Here is a 21,275-nt window from a genome sequence, read left to right on the forward strand (position 1 = left end):
CTTTCTAAAACAAATGTTAGTAGAAGCTTTTTATTTCGGACCATTGGGTTGTTAGACAAGGAACTGGAGGTTATACTCGGCCAACCTGGTTATGTCTGACTACAACAGAATAATTTTGGCCGCCATTTTGAATCCAACAAAACTTCGACCCACTCGAGTGATCGAGTCAAAACTCGAAGATGCAAGTCTCAACATTCGTGCCACCTCTGTGTGCTTAAAGATGCGAATGTCAGTCCACTTTCTGACAGATTTTAATTTGTCTTCATTAGTAAGGAATTTCATGACTTTTTTCATATCCATAACTAGGCTATCACAAGACAAATATGCACCGCGCTATTCAACCTCACACGATTATGTTTCTAATCCAGATGTAGGCTATCACGCAACAAATATTTGCTACCCTTCACTGTACCACTCAACATGAAATACTTCTAACTTCTAACTTCTGAATGGAATGCAAAATACGAACACAAACAAGCTCACTGTGTTATTCCACAGTCTCATTGCTAACCGGCAACCAAATCTGAGCATTTCTGAGGCCAACGGCTTGCTTCTCGAAGGTGCAACTTATCCTATGAAGTTCAGGAATTCAAGGTCTTTTTACAATATCACGCAACTGTGAAGAGGGCCCTTAACCGAGTTGAAATTCACGTTCCTTTGACAAGGGATGACAAATAACATTTTCAGGGCTAAGAAAAATGTGATCGTACCAAGTGGTAATAGTGAATATTTATGACACGATAAGTGAGGTATTTTTTATATAGATTTAATATGATGAGAATCAGGACTTCAAATTAATGACATACTAAACAGGAAAACATATTCATGAGGAATGCACTAACAAGGTTTCACTGCATACGGTTCAGAAAGAAGAACAGCCAAAACTAGATATGGCTTGTGACAAAGGAGAACAAAGACAATTATTGGTCTGATTTTAGTTCAGAGAAAGAAACGGAGTCAACTGGAAGACGTGACAGCTATGCCACGAGAAGATTTTGAAGTAGACCACGAAACTGTAGTAGCTAAATTAAGACTTGGTAAAATAGTAAAATTAAAAGGGACAGAAAAATGTAGGTATGGAAATGAAAGGAAAAGGGAGCACAAGAGATGTTTCAAGAAGAACTTTAAAAAAAAAAAAAAATCCTGAAGGAGAGGTTGGCAGTGTTGGAGAGGAAATGGCCAAGTTCAAACAAAGAATGGTGAAATGTGCAAAAGATACATTTGGTAGAGTATCAAGGAAAAAGAAGGCACCCTGGTGGAATAACAAAGTATGAGATGCACTGAAAGAAAAACAAAAAGCATGGAAGATCTGGATAGGAGGCAGAAATATGGAGAATAGGCAAAAGTATCATGAAGCAAAGAAAGCATGTCAGAAGATTGTACAGGAAGAGAAACAGAAGTGCTGGGATAAACTTAACAGAAACCTTGTGAGAGGATGTTGAAGGAAGTAAGAAAGTGATGTATGGATTGGTTAAAAGCAAAGTAAACTGGAGAGAAGATATCAAATTTGTAAGAACAGGTACAGGACAAATTTTGACACAATTAGGACATCCTACAGCGATGGGAGGAGTATTTTGCTAAATTACTTAATATTAAATTCAAAGAACTGGAGGAAGAGGAGGAACTTGAAAATGAAATGATGGAAGAAAACCAGACTGAAAATAAAACATTATAAATAGAAGGAGCTATAAAAAAGATGGAAAATGGCAAAGCATCAGGGGTAGATAAGGTGGCTACAGAGATAATAAATGCACCAGGACCAGTAATATTGAATTTATAGATTATTTTGAGAGATGTGGAAGAAGAAATAAGTACCAGAAGATTGGAAGAAGGGTGATAACAAAGAATGTAGCAACTATAGAAGAATCACCCTAATTTCACATGTAGTTTAGATCTTCGAGAGTATATTAGAGGGAAGACTGAGGATGATAGTAGAAAAGGAAATGGAAGAAGAAAAATAGGGATTTAGAAGAGATAGATCAACTTTTGATATAATTTTTGTAAAGGAACATGACGGAGAAAAGATGGGAGTTCAGGAAGGATTTAGTGATGACATATATAGATATTGAGAAGGCATATGACAGTGTCCCATGGTAACTGGTCTGGGCTGCATTGATGAAAAAGAAGGTAGGCAGAGCAGAAGTACAAATGATCAAAGCCATGTATGAAATGTGTGTAAGTAGCGTGAACACTAAGATAATACAAACAAACTGGTTCAATGTAGAAGCAGGAGATGGACAAGGAAGTATATTATCCACTCTACTCCTCATCACAGCCATGGATGAAATTCACAAGAGTGTACAACAAAAAATGGAAAGCAAAGAGACAAAGGCCTTACTCCTCGCAGGTGAAATAGTAATATGGGGAGAAGATAAAATGGAAGTACAAGAATAAGTTACTTTATGGAATTGGGAGACAGAGGAATGTGGAATGAAAATAGTTTGAGTGGCGTTTTTCACAGTAGGATAGATCACAGTACAAAGATAATGTTGGAATTCAAGAGAACAAATTGGGGCAAATATTTGTTTATAGGTAGGGGAGTTAGGGATTGAACTAATTTACCAAGAGAGATGTTAAATAAATTTTCAAATTTTTTGCAATCATTTAAGAAAAGGCTAGGAAAACAACAGATACCCCAACAGATAAGGTATCTGCCACCTGGGTGACTGCTCTAAATGCAGATCAATGCTGATTGTTTGATTTGAAATATGTGTGGAGAAGAGTATAAGACAGTAATGATGACGAGAGTTAATAGAGAAGGAAGAGGGAATTTTGAAATATATGGAAGACAATTAGAGGTTGTGGAAAGCTTCAAATATTTGGGGAGTATACTTGCAGAAGATGGGAAAATAAATGAATAAATTGGAAAGAGAATTCAACATGTCATTGGGTTTTACCAATGTGTGAAGTTATAGTGTGGATCTGGGATGACCCAGAGAAATGCAAGAAAATTCTCTACTCAAGGTATTACACACCAATTTTGACATATGCGGTGGGCACAGGAACAACAACAAAATGTGATGAAAACAGAATTGAAGCAGCTGAGATGAAATTAGTTAGAGGAATAATTGGGAAGACACAAAGGGATAAAATCAGAAACATAGAAATCAGATAGAGAATTGGATTTCCTAAACTGCTGGACAAGATTGAGACTGTTAAGCTGAAATGGTGAAAATAGAAGAGGATAAAACTCCACAGTGAGCATTTATGGAGAAAATAATAGGATGAAGACAACGGGGAAGGCCCAGAAAGAGGTGGAAGGATACGATGAAGGAGTGTATAGAGAAGAAAGGAGAAAAAGTAGTAGAAATGCTGGAGGAAGGAAGAGAGTGGTGGAGAGATAGAAAACTATGGAGGTCCTTGATTTACAACCCAGCCCAGAAGACTGGAAGAAGAAGAAGAAGAAGAAGAAGAAGGAGAAGAAGAAGAAGAATGAACAAGAGGAATCTTCAATGAAAGCTCAATTTTAAAAAATTAAAAAAAAGGGACAAGCAAAACCTTATAAGGTTACATATGAGCATTCAAATTCAAACTCAGAATTTTCCACCTCTGAAGTTTTTCAGGACAGCTTACTGGCTGATTGAAATAACTGTTTGCATTTCTCCTCTGCCAGGAAATGTCACAGTTTAAATTTAATCATTTAAGTTCACCCACAATTATTGTGGTTTCTACACACCCAAATCTTAAGGAATTGTTGGCATATGCTCCTTATTAACATGCCTGAAGGAAGACATCAATGCAGAGATTACATTAATGTGTATAACTCATTTTTTGAAAAATGAGGAGTTTGAAATGGGATGCCTCATATGTAATACGTATGTGTATATAATCCATAATCAAAGGGAGATCAGAGAAGAACTAAATATAGAACCATTAGTACAGAACATACAGAAAGCAAGACTGGGATGATTCGGACATGCAAAAAGAATGGGACAGGAATGGGTAGCAAGAAGGGAATTGGAAAGAGAAGTTAAGGGCAAGAGACCAGAGACTGAGAAGAAGGTGGATGGATGAGATTTGGAACGACATTAGAGAGGCTGGATTGGATGTGGCGCAAGTAATGGAGCAGAAAAAAAAATGGAAGGACAGAAATGAGTGGAGGAGGCTTGTTAACCACACCTGGGTGACTGGAGTGGGACATTGATGATGATGATGATGATGATTATGATGACATGAGTATTTTTTACATTTGAAATGAGATAGGCTAATGATATTATTAATATTCATATGTTTATTACCAGAGCTCTCAATTTAATCAATTAATCAAATGATTAACCAATTAATCTAAATATCTGATTAACTGATTAATCAAGAAAAAAATAACTGTTTTGCGTGGTACAAAACCTGTGTAGAGTATTACTATTTGTCATTAGGTGTGCAAGCCTCAGCTACTATATGTTTGACAGGTCATTAAAGTAAGGTGATGCCCATGTCTTTCTTTTGGAAAGGTAAAAGCAATAATACCTCATTAATTACTTTCTTCTAAAATGAAGGTTATGACCATTGCTTTAACAAACTATTGGAAAAGAAATACCGGACAAGCTACTGTAGTATATTTGGGGGCCTTTACAGAGCAGAGTCAGGTGGCTGTGCAATTGTGAAAAATACATTCAGTCCAGTCCAATTTCCACATCTCACACGAATAGCGAAAAAATGGCTTTGCATTCCTGGTACCAGTGGCTTTTGTATGAACGCATCTATGGAATTTTTGCTTCTGCATTATCATAAAGATACTGTCCTTGCAAGCAAGAGTTTTTAGTAAAAGTATAATATACAATTACCTGGAATGGTTTTCATTGTTGGAGGATGGAAATTGGAAACATCGTAAATTGGTGGCATAGATGGCTGTGCCAACACTTTGTTGGATTTTAGACGTGAATACAGTCGAATCTTTGGCACGTACAAAGTTAGAAGTAAGATAATTGCTGCAGTGAGATGTGCAACAGCTGATGCAAAGTCTGCACTCTCCAAGGATATAATAACCATTGTAGTAATACCCCAGAAGGTAAATACAGCAGCTACAAACATTGAAGCAATCAGTATCCACTTTGCTTCATCATATGTGAGATCTCCTTCTTCAGGAACTTTGCGTTTTGAACTGTAAGGATAATTAAAGAGCATTATTATGCAGTCTATATATATGGACAATAGTAAAATTATTAAGGAACAGTAAGTTGTAAATTACAGGGTGGTCAGAAACAATGAGAACTGGGTATATGAGTTTTGGTGGATAGGTCAATATCCTGCATTGTTGTCATTTTATCAGCTGCTGAAGTTAACTGAGCAGATCGCTTCGCAGGCAAATCCAAATGGGCTTTAGGAGGCAGTGTTGTTAAATCTGCATGTGATTTGAGACTGGCTTGAGAGCAACAATTGAAGAAAAACAACTTTGTCAGGGGAGTAATTTGAACAAGGATCTCTGAGTTGACAGGATCGCACTACGGTGACACTGGCTGAAACCCACAGTGTGTTTGTGTTTAATGCTGATTTCTTGGTATGGCTCACAAATCGGTCTTAAGTCACTTGCAGATTTAGCAACTCCACCTCGCAAAGCCCATTAGGATTCACCCGCAAAGCGATGCAATTGGCTAAATTCAACAGATAATAAAATAACAACGGCATGAGATATTGAATTATTTTTTCAAATTATTTATCAGTATGACCAACCCTCATATACCCGGTTCATGTTCTCAATGAATGAATGAATGCTGATCTGCATTTAGGGCAGTCGCCCAGGTGGCAGATTCCCTATCTGTTGTTTTCCTAGCCTTTTCTTAAATGATCGCAAAGAAATTGGAAAATTATTGAACATTTCCCTTGTTAAGTTATTCCAATCCTTAACTCCCCTTCATATAAATTAATATTTGCCCCAATTTGTCCTCTTGAATTCCAACTTTATCTTCATATTGTGATCTTTCCTACTTTTAAAGACACCACTCAAACGTATTCGTCTACTGATGTCCTCCCACGCCATCTCTCCACTGACAGCTCGGAAAATACCACTTAATCGAGCAGCTCATCTCCTTTCTCCCAAGTCTTCCCAGCCCAAACTTTGCAACATTTTTGTAACGCTACTCTTTTGTCGGAAATCACCCAGAACAAGTCGAGTTGCTTTTCTTTGGATTTTTTCCAGTTCTTGAATCAAGTAATCCTGGTGAGGGTCCCATACACTGGAACCATACTCTAGTTGGGGTCTTACCAGAGACTTATATGCCCTCTCCTTTACATCCTTACTACAACACCTAAATATCCTCATAACCATGTGCAAAGATCTGTACCCTTTAACCACAATCATATTTATGTGATCACCCCAATGAAGGTCTTTTCTTATATTAACACCTACGTACTTACAATGATCCCCAAAAGGAACTTTCACCCCATCAACGCAGTAATTAAAACTGAGAGTACTTTTCCTATTTGTGAAACTCACAACCTGACTTTTAACCCTGTTTATCATCATAGCACCCTGTTTAATGTTTATTTCTTACACTAAGTCTATGGATGATTAAGTCTTAGACATCATCGTTGATTTTTCCCATTGATTTAGGTATATTTTTGAAAAATATTAATGTGCCTGTGATACTTGACACTAATTTTGCAAAGAGGGTTATTCCAAACAAAATAAGCCAGGGATGATCGTATGACAATTTTTAAAAATTAAATTTTTTCTCATGTGCTCCCATTTATAAATGGATAATGAAAATAGTTGTAATTTTATTTTCTTGCTTTGCCTTGTATATGGAAACCATGTTTCCAATGTGGCTGAAACAATATTTACAGAACAGAATTAGTTTATATGTCAGGATTTATAAGAGGTAGAGACTTGAAACAAAATCTAATTTGCAGCATAAACAAGCAACTTGCTTGTTTTCTAATGAGACTTTCCTTATTAAGTACAGCAGCTGAGCATATACCAGTTCCTAAATTTTAACTACATTTTTGTTCAAATCCTATTTTTTAACTAGGACCATAAGGGATTGGAATAAATTACCTGCAGGAGTCTTTGATAGATTCGCTTCCAGTATCAAAACATTTAAGAAGGTGAAAAGTCAAAAGTAAAAATTTGTTAATGATGAACACCAAATTTGCGATTACCTACACATTTTCCAATGTCTGACTGTTTTTCACTTGTTCCTGTTATACGTAGTACAGTCATTAAGTTCTGAGACTTGACGCCTGGATGATAGGCAGCTGCACGACTCTGTGTGTTGCACACAATGCCGCATTACACGGCGTGCGCGTACACAGAACCACATCCACCCATAAAACAGTCGCCGTTGGCCGTTAACCACTTAAACAGAACCACATCCACCCTCAAAATAGTCGCCGTTGGCTGTTATGCAAGTTTGCCAACCTTGGTATAGCTGCTGGAAGCACAGCTGAAAGAAAACACCATGTTTCGTCTCCAGTTATTATCTGGTTGAGAAACGTCGGATTATCGTCAGCACTACTGATGAGGTCACCACAAATCGCCATGCGATCATCACGGTGGTCTTGCGACAGGATTCGTGGCACACTGTGCTAGGTAACACGAGACATCTTGAGGTCATCCGTCAGAATTTTGTGGCAAGTACCATGGCTGACTCCAATTGTTGCTGGGAGTGGTTAGCACGCACCAACGTTGCAACTTCTTGGATCTTGCGTTCCGTTCGAACTGTTTGTGGCCGACCAGTATGCACATCATCTTACAAACTGTCCCATCCTTGCGCAAAACTTCGGTGCCACCTAAACACAACACTGCGACTTAATGCATCCTCACCATAAACCTGCTGCATCATTTCAAATGTTTCGGCAGTGGTTTTGCCTAATTTCTGGCAGAACTTGATGTTTGCCCATTGTTCAGGCTGTGACATGTCAAGGTCCGACAGACGCATTCAAATCACTGTCACAACAATGACCGTACGTCTGCTTCCAGTTCATAGACTCAACTGTCTCTTGCAGGGACGAGAGACTAACTGACATGGTACCATACCATGGCACCACCTATGTGCTACAGTGCACCACAGCGCCATCATACGGCCAGTCTCAGAACTTAATGGCTGTACTATGTAGAAAGGCTGTGGTATAAAATTATATTATATAATATTTTAATTTTGTGACCATGGAGTTATATGCCTTGGTACTCCATACAGACCACTAACATATTCGATCAAATATATACAATTTTATCTATTTGTAGTATTGCTATTTTTTATATCAACTTGTTTCATATTTTTGAAGGTTTTTGTTATTATTAGTATTATTATTTTACAATGAATGGACCACTAAGGATCATGCTTCAACTTCATTTCTTTCTCTTCGTGCAGAGTTTTCTCTGTGTCCAATACTCATTCATGTGTTCGCTGGCCTGCTTCTGTTGTTCACCTGTCCAGGCTCTTCTGGTCTTCTTAGTTCTTCCTGCAGCTTGAACACCTTCCAAATTCTTCACTGTGTTCCTAAATGTATTCCTTTCTAACAGCTGGACTTCTGAGATGCTTAACCTTTCCATACCCTTCTTCGTTTCCTTAATACATGCTGTAGTGGTATTTTTCTTCCAGAAGTAAACAAATATCTGTTTGGTAAGTCTGTTTGCATTTATTCTGTACAGATGTCCGAGAAGTGCCAGCCTCCTTTTCTTCATGGTCTCTGAGATTCTTTCCACCTTCTGGTAAACTTCTTTGTTGCTCTGAAGTTTCCATATGCTTTCAGTTTGGATAGCTCCCATAATTTTTCTGAGGATTCTTCTTTCCAGGACCTCTAGCTTCTCCAGCTTGTAGTTCACGGACAGGCATTCACTGGCATACAGGCATTCTGTTTTGACCATGCTGTTGTAATGTCTTAATTTGGAATTCCAGAATAAGCACTTCTTATTGTAGATGTTTTTTGTCAAGCCGTATGCTCTCTCCATTTTTGAGATCCGATCTCCACTGCAGATTTTTTTAGTCCATTCTCCTGTATCATCTCACCAAGGTACTTGAACTTCTTGACCCTTTCTATTCGTCCTATCTCTGTTTCCAGGATTTTGGTCCATTTTTATTTATTTATTTATTTATTTATTTATTTATTTATTTATTTATTTATTTATTTATTGGTGGCAAAGTTAGGGCTCTTGGCCCTCTCTTACACTTGACCACATTATGCGGCTTTATACTGAATACAAACTTAATATTCAAACTTAACACACTGTATATAATATAATAATAATATAACTTAATATAGACTAAAACTCAAAGATTACATCCTAAGTCTAAAATTAGAAAAATAAATTCAATAACTACTCTAGGTGGAATTTATATAATATAACAGTAATTTATGTAAACTTTTGGGAACTATTTACTCCAGACATTCACTCACACATTCACACATAACAACATGATATAGCCTAGGTATTCAAGAGGAAATCTTTAGACTGTCTTTTGAAGGTAATTAATGAGGAACAATTTCTAATTTCAGGGGGTAAAGCATTCCATATTCTAGCGCCCGACACAAGGAAAGAATTACTGAAGGCAGATGTATGATGTGGAGGTATTGCAATTTCCATAGGAGCAGGAATAGTCCATCCCCTTGCCTCACGCCTGTCTTGATTTCAAATGATTGTGAGAGATGCCCGAAGAATTTTACCTTAGAGGTTGTGCCTGTTAGAGTGCCTGTTAGAGTCTCTTTGATTATATTTGCCAGTTTGGTTTTGACTCCAAATTCCCTAATGATCTTATCCAAGGTCACTCTGTCCACCGAATCAAAGGCTTTTTGAAGTCTATAACTGACACCACAATTTTCTTACCACTCATCATTCTTTGGCGGAGTATTGACTTCAGGTTGAATATTTGTTCGATACAGGAGCGACCTATCCTAAACCCTGCTTGGTATTCCCCTAGTTGTCGGTCCAGATTTTCCTCTATTCTATTAAGAAGCAGTTTTGAGAGGATTTTATAGGCGATTGGGAGGAGGAGCACACCCCTATAGTTGTTGACATCCTGTTTGTCCCCTTTCTTATGCAGCGGATGGATAAGTGTTATTTCCATTCTTCTGGAATTGTCTCCTTCTCCCAGATTTCCTTGATGATTTTATTATTATTATTATTATTATTATTATTATTATTATTATTATTATTATGGATTTATAGTGGTTTAATTTCATTCTGAATTTTCTAAGTTAATGGGTTTTTATTAATGTTTTTCATACTTATCGTTAACAAAAGTATTATTGGCAATATCTTTAATATCAGTTTCATAGAAGGGGTCATCACCATTATTACTTTTAGCTTCGCTTGACATCCAGAATCAGTATAGTGTAGTTTATTAATTTTATTGCATACTTTTTTTGTATTGTGCATTTTATGCCACCACTAGTTACGAGCCACTTGTAGCAGAAGGGAATATTTATTTACTTACCATGAAAAGGACATTAATCTAGGACTCCAAACTTTTATACTAAGTACACCCCTTCCCTCAATGTAAGTAAATAGAAAATTATCCTCTAGGGATGCAACAATCCCCTCATACATGCAGTTATATTGTTGAATCTTTTCAAAAGTTCCAATATTTGGGACCTCATAACTCTGGTGTGGGATACAATAGAAAAATGAAACTTTCAGGAGTTGGAAAGTTTGTATAATCTCTATCCACAATAAATATTTAGAATATTAGACTTTACTGGTTTAATAGTTATAGAATTACAAATTGGAGTCAAAATATGTCAAATGCACTGCCATTTATATGGGTACTGAGATCTCCATAACAGTTTGGTTTCTTCCACTAAGTTGTTTTTGCAGATCTTCTTCAAATTCTCATTTGATGTTCTCTGAGCATTGTGCTTGTATGATCACAATGCTTTTGGCTTTAATTTTAATTCTGGCCTTAGTCGTTCTATCTTTTACTTCTTCTTGAAGCCTATCTCTTACAGCTAATGCCACTTCATTTCTTCCTCCCTTCTCATTACCCATTCAATAGTCTACAGTACTCTGTTTCTTTGAGAACGACCAGATCATTTGCCTTCATGAGATTTATAATCTTCTCCCTTTTACCATTTATTATTCTCAAGTTAACACTTTGAAGTACTACCTGATGCAGCGTTTACTCCGTAGTAAATGCACTGGCCCTAGCATGGTGCTTGAAAGGGGAGCGCTTTATCTTTAGACAATAAAATGAACTAAATTGTGCAAAAATCTTGAGTCAAAGGAAGGATTTCATAGGAAAACTTAAGACAATGTGCAAACCCATCCATGTGCTGAGAGTTCCAAGAAAGGATTGGTAGATGGGAGTAGAATGCACATAAATAGTGTCATCATGTCAACTCAGGAGCTGTTACACCTTTAGGGATAGGTCAACACTCTGTCGACATAAGAGTGGGAACGGTAAAATCCATTCAAAATAGTTTGTAAATCGTCCTTTGTATGGACTGGAACAACATTATTAGACTTCGATATCTGATGATAATGCCTTAGCTGGCAGGATGTTGTGTTTACAGTGCACTATGTCTTCTGGTACGGGATAGAATAAATTTGTTACTTTAATTGACCTGTCTCAGTCTCATCCTTGGCTTTGACAATATGAAAGTAGCCGAGGTATGAGCAATGCTAGTAATGCCATTCCTTATGCAGCCTGTTATGAATGGTGTGAAAATATCACTCATAGGTTCGGTTGGTGCATGCATTTCAGTGGGCTTGGCAGACTGATATGTAATAGCAACTTCTGGCTCAGTGAGGAAAGCAATGAGAAACTACCTCACTCCTCATTTCCCTAGTATGCTTCTTAAATGACACCTAGGCTATCTATGACAGCTGTTGGTGGAGCTGTAGAGGATCAAACCAACCTTCGGACTGAATACTCAACATACATACATCTGATGATACTCTAGTCTTGGCTCACAGCCTGTTAAGATTTTAAAAATTAACCACTTTACGGTATGCTAACTCTAGTTCAGGATATCTCGCCAATCCTTCATGGTATTACTGTATAACCTTGAATACCACCCACCACCAAATAAGACCCGCACCCTTATTCTGAAAGAACAAAATTTTTAAAAAAGAAGGTGAACTCAAAATTATTTACAATCTTTACTAAACACATCAAATGATTAGAAAATACAAATAAAAGTAAACAAACATTTCCAGAACGATATCCAATAAGTTCATTCATCATCATCACCATCATCATCAGTACCAACTTCAGAACTTTCATCACCATCATCTTCACACAAAATGTCATCATCGCTGCTATCCACAACATTAGGAATGCTACTTTTCCTGAAGCTTTGCGTATGAGGTCTCCTGGGATACGATTCCATGCCATCAAAACTGTACACTCAGTCCACAGAAAGCTCTACGATCACCACTATGTCTTAATAGCACATTTTTCTTCTTTCTCCAATCGCGAATACATGACTCGTCATTATCATATTTCCTATCGGCGGTACGATTTCCAATCATTTCAGCTTCCCCAACTACTTTCATTTTCTCACTCGCAGTAAAAGATTGCAAACGCTTTGTGAAATGTTGATACTCCGAGAACATGTGTGAGACTGACGCCAAGCGCAGAAGCAGCGTACACTGAGAGTGGAGAGAGCATTGTTGCCAATCTGCATTGGCGGTGATGCCCGATTTACGCACATTCAGAAAGATAATTTTCCCCAAATCTATATATATAAAATAACTTGTCCTGACTGACTGACTGACTGACTGACTGATTCATCATCGCCGAGCCAAAACTACTGGACATAAAGAGATGAAATTTTGGGGACATATTCATATTAAGACGTAGGTGCTCGCTAAGAGAGGATTTTTGCATATTCCTTCGCTAAGGGGGTGAAAACGGGGGTGAAATTTTAAAATGAGTTGCTCTATATCTCAAAACTTTAAAAGTTTACAGATGTAAAAATTGGTATTTAGAATCTCCTTTAAAAATAAGGAAACACGTATTTTTTTGTTTTCAGAAAATCCCAATAGGAGGGGTGAAAAAGGGTGAAAATGGGGAAAAATGGGTTGAATGCCTTTAATCAGGATACCGGTACCTATATCTCAGAAACTGAAGATATTACAGACCTGAAAATTGGTACTTTTGATCTCTTTTAAAAATAAAGAAACACGTATTTTTTTGTTTTTGGAAAATCCAATTAATGGGAGGGTGAAAAGGGGGTGAATTTTTAAAATGAGTGAATCTATATCTCCAAACTTTTAAAGTTTGCAGATGTAAAAATTGGTATTTAGAACCTTCATTAAAAATAAAGGAACACGTATTTTTTTGTTTTCGGAAAATCGCAATAGGAGGAGTGAAAAGGGGCTAAAAAGTGGTTGAATGCCTTTAATGAGGCTACTTATATATCATAAACTGAAGATATTACAGACCTGAAAATTGGTGTTTGGGATCTCCGTTAAAAATAAAGAAACACGTATTTTTTTGTTTTAGGAAAATCCAATTTAAGGGGGGGTGAAAAGGGAGTAATATTTTAAAATGATTGTATCTATCTCAAAATTTTTACAGGTTATATATGTGAAAATTGGTATTTAGAATCTACTTTAAAAATAAATAAACACATGTATGTTTTCGATTTTGGAAAATCCAAATATTGGGGGGTAAAGAGGGGGGAGGGTAAATTTTTTTAAAATGAGTGTTTATACATCTTAAAACTTTAAAATTTACAGATGTAAAAATTGGTAGTTAGAATCTCCTCTAAATATAAAGGAAAACGTATTTTTTGTTTCCTGTAAATCCCAATAGGAGGGGTGTAAAAGGGTGAAAAATGGGTTGAATGCCTTTAATGAGGATACATATATCTCAGAAACGAAATATATTACAGAACTGAAAATTTTTATATGGGATCTCCTTTAAAAATAAAGAAACACGTATTTTTTAGTTTTGGAAAATCCAATTAATGGCGGTTAAACAGGAGTGACAAATTGGGTGAATTTTTGAAAGACTATATCTACAGAATATCTTGGAAACGGAAAATGTTACAGACGTAAAACGTGGGTGTTTGTAATCTCCTGTAAATCTAAAGAAACATAGGTGATTTGTGTTTGGAAACTCCACTTAAGGGGAACTCAAAAGGGGTGAAATTTTAAAATGAGAATTTTTACAGTTTATCTCAAAAAACTTAACATGTTACTGAAGTGAAAAATGGTATTTTTATCTCTATTAAACATAAAGAAACGTGTATTTTTAGCGGAGGGGGGGGGGGGGGTAAAAGTGACTGAAAATGGTGTTGAATTCTTTTAATTAGGCTACTGATATCTCAGAAAAGAAGATGTTACAGACGTGAAATTTGATATTTGCAATCTGCTTTAAAAATAAAGAAACACGTATTCTCGGAAAATCCAATGGACGGGGGGGGGAGGGGGGGGGGGTGAAAGAATTGAAAAATTAATTGAATTAATTGAATGAGAATACATATCTATATATATAAAATAGCTTGTTTTAAATAAGAACCGCACCCAATTTTGGAAGCGATATTTTCGAAAAAACAGTGCGGGTGGTATTCAAATTATATGGTAGTTGTTTGCAGGCATGTTAGTGATTTTGAATTTTAACTTTTCACTCTGAACAGTACTACTTGGAAATTCAGCCTGTCATATGGGCGCCCGCAAGGGGGGGCAATTGTTTAATATCATACTAGATTATTTCATAAACTGAAATTACTGACAGTCAGCTAGCATATGTTATAACTGGAAGTTTCTGTAAACAATTTAATGTTGCTGACGTTATATTGGTTTTTATATTCAAGAAAATTGTTAATGTGCCCCCCCCTGGAAAAGATCCTGCGGGCGCCCATGGCCTGTCATTGAGCTAAAAATAACAAAAAAATATATGCATTGTATGACTTACCTAGAACAGCATAGCAGTGCCACAACTGAAGTTGCTGACAATAGTAGGATGATATAAAATAATGATAGTAAGAGATGAGTCTCAAAGTTTCCTCTGGGATAGCAGCGCCAGATGACTGAGTCTTTACTGGCGATCGTGTAAACTTGTGGAGGGATTAGCAGCAGCCAACCTCCGGAGAGCAGCACTTGCACCAGTGTTAAGATAACAGCTGCAACTAGTAAATTGGACGGGCGACCAAGGCCGTCTTCAATAAGTTCTCCTTCTATCCTTCTCCATGTAGTTGTAACCTTCAAGGAAGCACAAATCATTATGAGAAATAATGTTTGTAGAGTGCTCACGCGCATTACTGACGATTATCCATTTTAATTGCTGATGGATAATGATGACCAGTAAGAAAATTAGACAAGTAAAGCTAACAAATAGGAAATAGAACAGAAATAGTATGATAGCAAAAACAAAAAGGATTAAGGGGGAAATGAATTAAACTTGAAGTAGGTCAAGTCAAGCAATTATTGACTGGAGGCAAGGAAGCCATTAGACATACTGATGTGACCAGTTAACTTGCCATAACAACATATCAAGAGAGATCTTAATCCATTATTTTATTATTCATTTATTGTATGGCTTTTAGTGCTGGGAATGTCGGAGGACATATTTAGCTCGCCTGGTGCAGATGCTTCAAAGAGGGGTGTAGCACCTGCCGTGCATGGTAACTGCATGTTTTTGTAGTGGAGGATAGTGTTGTGTGCAGTGTATGAGTTGTAGGAATGTTGGGGACAGTACAAACACCCAGCCCCAAAGCCAGAGGAAATAACCACTTAAAGTTAAAATCCCTGACCCGGCCAGGAATTGAACCAAAGACAACTACGCTGACCATTCAGCCAAGGAGCTGGATAATTTACCGTATTTTTCAGACCATAAGTTGCACTATTTGTTGTAAAAAATAGTGCCTAAAATAAGGCTGCATCTTACGGTCTGAAGGTCTATCACACTTAAACACTGAGTATACGTAATTTGCTACACCAATGCCCAAAATATTCCTTACAATACTCTGAGCAGTTAACCCCTTTAATTACTGCAGTTAAGAAACAGTGGCCATGGTATACCTGCATTGGTCTAACAGGAATGTGAGTTGCCAGGGAATTCCTAACAGGGCAGCTCGCAACTCCTTCCCCATCCACTTCCTTATCGCACGAGACAAACACAAAGAGATGCGATCTTGACTACCGTTTTGGGTAACCTTCAAGGAAGGGTAGAAAGAAAAGCTTTCACTTTGTAATCAGTAGCAAGTTCCAGTAGGGCAAGTTCTGTTAGTAATAATTTACTGTACACAATGTCAGTTATACAGAAGATGTTTCTTTATGACTTAGCATTCAAATTGTCCGGCTCCATAGCTAAATGGTTAGCGTGCTGGCCTTTGGTCACAGGGGTCCCGGGTTCGATTCCCGGCAGGGTCGGGAATTTTAACCATCATTGGTTAATTTCACTGGCACTGGGGCTGGGTGTATGTGTCGTCTTCATCATCATTTCATCCTCATCACGACGCTCAGGTCACCTACGGGTGTCAAATCGAAAGACTTGCACCTGGCGAGCCGAACATGTCCTCGGACACTCCCGGCACTAAAAGCCATACGCCATTTCATTTCATTCAAATTAAAAGTTATGGAGTATGCAAAATTACACGGTAATAGGGCAGCAGGAAGCCAATACCTACTTGTGATTTGTTACAGTGACACTATGGCACTACCTACTGGTAATTTGTGTTTGTACACAAACTAAATTATTTCTGTAAAATATTGTTTGAAAATACAGTAAAATTATATTTTTCCTTAAATTTTCATCAAAATATCAAGGGGCGTCTTATGGACAGGAGCGTCTTATGGTCCGAAAAATACAGTATTCATAATACTGTGTACTGATGACCATGATGAACTAAGAGTAACAAGACATCAGATGAAGTATTTCAAGGGTGATGATCACAGTCATTTTAGCTGCCTCTCTGGATCTGAGGTAGGCCTACTGTTTAATGTATGATCCCAAATTTTCAAGTTAACTATTGAAAGACACACAAAAATCTTGGCACACCATGCCATGATTTTTGGAATGCCGATGACCTCTAGGGTGGCAGAATCTATGACTGCCCAAGCAAATAAACTCAGATTCTTAGAAACTGTCCAGTAGAATTCTGCATTGTAACTAGATGGCAATATAATCAAAATATTGAGATGAACTGAGATTAGTATGCAAGCCATGTAAATGGCATCAGTTCTAAATGTTTCTAACCTACATTACTAGTACTACCAAATGGAGTGGCTGTGCATGTTAATGCACCATGGGTATGGAGCCAAGGCTCTACATTTGGGAGATGAGTAGGTTTGACCCCCACTGTCAGCTGTCCAGAGAATGGTTTTCTGTGGTTTTCCGTTTTCACTTACAGGCAAATGCTGGGACAGTTCATATTGATAGGTCACAGCCAATTCCTTTCACCTCTTTACCCAGTTTCATTCACCATCATGAACGGAGGCAGAAAGGGAACCTGGCCATAAAAACATGCCATGCAATTTCACCTCACCTTATCCCTATCAGTAGTGTAGGTAGGATCGGACAATGTTTTTTTTAAATAGTTACAAAATAATGGTAGAAACTAATGAAGGCATTTGCTTGACTTGTCATTTTAATGACACTGATATAAGTGAATTACAGATCTGTTGGTTCTACAACTATGTCTCTGCATGTTTATTATTAGTTTATTGTCAGTTTCCGATTATTTCCTTTTTGTAAAACTTCCATGGGGGAAGGGGGTTCTAACCCCCAGAAACCACCTCCCTGGCTACATCCCTGTCCCTGTATTAGGAAACAGGACTAATGGGTAGACATATACATATTATTTTTATTAATTTATTATTATTATTATTATTATTATTATTATTATTATTATTATTATTATTATTATTATTACTACTACTACTACTACAGTAAAACCTCATTAATTCAAAGTCATTGGGGTGCAAAAATCGGACTTCAAATTACATGATTTTGAATTAACCACCACAACTCGTAATTCAGGAATGTCAACCCTTGCCGCGTCACAAAATAAAGACCCATTATTGCATACAATCACCTTGATTCACAGTTAAAAATTTTAAGCTCATGGCACTACAGCCCTGAAGGGCTACCAAGTGACCGCTGTTCAGTCCGAAAGTCTGCAGATTACGAGGTGTCGTGTGGTCAGCATGACGAATTCTCTCGGCCGTTATTCTTGACTTTCTAGACGAGGACCGCTATCTCACCATTAGATAGCTCCTCATTTCTAATCACATAAGCTGAATGGACCTCAAACCAGCCTTCAAATCCAGGTAAAAATCCCTGACCTGGCCGGGAATCGAACCAAGGGCCTCCAGGTAAGAGGCACGCACGCTACATCTACACTACGGGGCCAGACACAGTTTAAAATGCCATGGAAAAACCTATTTCTGAAACGTATCCAACAAGGTGCATTTATTCAATTAATGCACTTGGATAACTTACTGGCAAACATAGCCTCACACCAGGGAAGAAAAAAAGAAAAACATGTTTCAAAGATGAGGAGAAATCTATGCTGCTGGCTTCCCTGTGTAAGTGCTTTATTCATTGGATTACTGTACTATATGCATTTTTAGATGCCGTGTTCATGCACAGAAAGTTCCTGATGTCCTTAAAACATCGTGGGTTATTGGGCTTTCCTATGATGAGGAGAGGAGTCTCTCACTTCCGTCTGTATTGTTACACAAGAGAGTGACCCTATTCTTATATGATTTCCCACCATGGCACTTCTCTCCATACGTCCATTCAAGCTCGGCAACGAACAACAATGTAGTTTCATCGGCATTCACAATGTTGTTCAGTGCACACATATTGATGATATGAACCATGCTTTCTTGCAAACTGTCGGCATCGCCAGTGTTCGCTGATTCTGCTTCTCTGCACACTGCTTGCTTTGTTATATTGTGGTGTTCCTTAAAATGCTGAAGCCAACCGTTTGAACACTGAAATTGCAATCCCATCTTTAACACCAGTTCATTAACATTTCCCTTAATAACCTCACCATCAACAGAGATATTGTTCGCTCAAACATGCAGAAACCATTCAATCAATTCCACTTCCAAATCAGAGCATTCAGCTCCTCGAATGCACCATCTATTTGTAGTATTTTCACCCTGCATTTCTTGAGCTTCTATGTTATCAGGATTTTCAAAAATGTTAAAGGCATTGATGCAGGAATTCCACATTCTGTAGGTATTTCAGTTAAAAACAAAAATCTTTTGTCAAAATCCCTCCTAATTTTTATCCTCTCACTCAGTGTCTTGGGAGAATAGTGATGCTTAGTCATCATGTAACACAAAAACAAACACGTGTATCCTAAACTAAATACCATAATTAATAATCAACTAAAATAAAATAAAACTATGAAGTATGTAACTGTACACTAAAACTTAGGTAAAATGAGTAACTGCAAGAATACATAAGAACTAAACACTTGAACTTAGTAATTCTGAAGCACTCTGTAGACACACTGAAGTGATGAAAGTGCAGAAAACTATTCCTGCACATTTGGAAGATGTGTTTTATCAGGATGCAGAGAAATTTTGAATTTAAATTATTCTGTAAAACACTACTTTTTTAAAAGGGGAAGACAATTTTGAATTAAAAGTCTGAATTTCAGTAATGTGACTGATATTGTTCTTCAAATCACAAATTATTTGTATTTTGAATTGAACAATTTAAATAATTTGCAAAACCAAACCTCATGGTTCTGGGAACAAGAGGTTCTTCAAATTAGGTGGGATTTTGAATTAACCAATTTCAAATTATTGAGGTTCTACTGTATTATTATTGTTATATTTATTATTATTATTATTATTATTATTATTATTATTATTATTATTATTATTATTATTATTATTATTATTATTATTATTATTATTATTACTATTTATTATTATTATTAGCATATTCTCCCAATAATGGAAGACATTAAGCAAACAACTCAATCAAGCTTTTTTTGGGGTTCTTCTTGTTCTTCCAATAGGCTTTCATTCTCTCTGAGAAGGCTTGTTTACGTTCTTCCGACCATTTCGGTCTGCACTGTTTTTGCTTTGGTTGCTCTGATGTAACTTCCCACTTGTTGACTTTGTGTCTGAAGGTGTCTCTTTCTAAAATGTCTGTTGCACATATGTTTGCATTTTTGAGGTCCTTCCGAAGTTCGTCCAGCCAAGGTGTTGAATTCTTAAGTGAGCTAACATAATTTAATATTCTTTTTGACAGTCGATTTTCTGGTAATCTTGTGAGGTGTCCAAAGAATTTCATTCGTCTTTTCTTAATGTCAGTTTCAATGTTTGAAACTTTTTCTGTTGTTTTGATTGATTGTAGCCTGTAACCATCTTGGGTATATCTTGCTCCTAGGATTTTCCTGATGATCTTCCTCTCTTGCTTTTTTATTTCTTCTAATTCTTGTTTACTGTTAAGTGACAATGTTTCACTTGCGTAAAGAACTGTTGGTTTTATGACTGTGTTGTAATGCCGAATTTTTGTCTGTCTTGACATGCATTTTTTGTTGTAGATGTCTTGAACTAACCCTAATGCCTTCTTGACTTTTTGGAGATGGTTTTGCTGTGAGATCTTCTCAAGGCCTGTCGGTTCGATGAATTCTCCGAGGTATTTAAAGTACGAGACCCGGTCGATTTTACCGTATTTTGTTCTCAGGCTCGTGATATCTGTCTTTGAACAGAAGAATTTAGTTTTCTCAAATGAAATCTGTAGTCCCACTTTTTCTGCAGATTCCTTAAGTATCTCAAGCTGCTTGATGGCAGTCTCCTCATCCTCAGTTAAAATCGCCAGATCGTCCGCAAATGCAAGGTATGGTACGTAGAGGTTGTTTTTGGGAAAGCCCAATCGGATCGGTTTCCAAGATTCACGTTTCTTGAGTTCCTTCTCCCATTCTTCCATAACCTTGTCTAGGACGACGTTGAACAGAATAGGAGAGAGTCCATCACCTTGTCTCACACCTGTTTGAATGTCGAAGGGTTCTGAAATTTCTCCCATAAATTTCACTTTAGATTTTGTGCCCGTTAGTGTTTGTTTTATGAGTTCTAGGGTTTTGGGATCTAGTCCTCTCTCTTCTAGAATTTGGAATAGTGAGGGTCTGTCTATTGAATCATATGCCTTTTTGAAATCTACAAATGTGCATACTGTAGGATTTTGTCTGAGGGCTCGTAGTTTAAGTATGGTTTTGAGGTTGAAAATTTGTTCTGGGCATGACCTGTTTGGTCTGAATTATTATTATTATTATTATTATTATTATTATTATTATTATTATTATTATTATTATTATTATTATTATTATTATTATTATTCACCTTCACTAATCGGTCAACAAGGGACCACGACAAGCCTCACTTTACATTCTGGCATTAGTTCATTTTTCTCTTGATCCACATG

At 37.0% G+C, this 21,275-nt stretch overlaps 1 protein-coding gene across 1 annotated transcript in view; it reads right to left on the minus strand.

Moving 5' to 3' along the window:
- The window catches only part of LOC136874573 (uncharacterized), a 198,353-nt gene that overhangs the window by 20,529 nt on the left and 156,549 nt on the right, over nt 1–21,275 (minus strand). Inside the window, exons 22-23 of the mRNA XM_067148209.2 lie at nt 14,799–15,085; nt 4,782–5,098 (exon numbers count right to left, since the gene is read on the minus strand). Of these exons, the coding sequence (XP_067004310.2) occupies nt 4,782–5,098; nt 14,799–15,085 (604 nt within the window). The remainder of the gene's footprint in view (nt 1–4,781; nt 5,099–14,798; nt 15,086–21,275) is intronic.

The sequence above is a fragment of the Anabrus simplex genome, chromosome 5, assembly GCF_040414725.1.
Source record: "Anabrus simplex isolate iqAnaSimp1 chromosome 5, ASM4041472v1, whole genome shotgun sequence".
Lineage (NCBI taxonomy): Eukaryota > Metazoa > Arthropoda > Insecta > Orthoptera > Tettigoniidae > Anabrus > Anabrus simplex.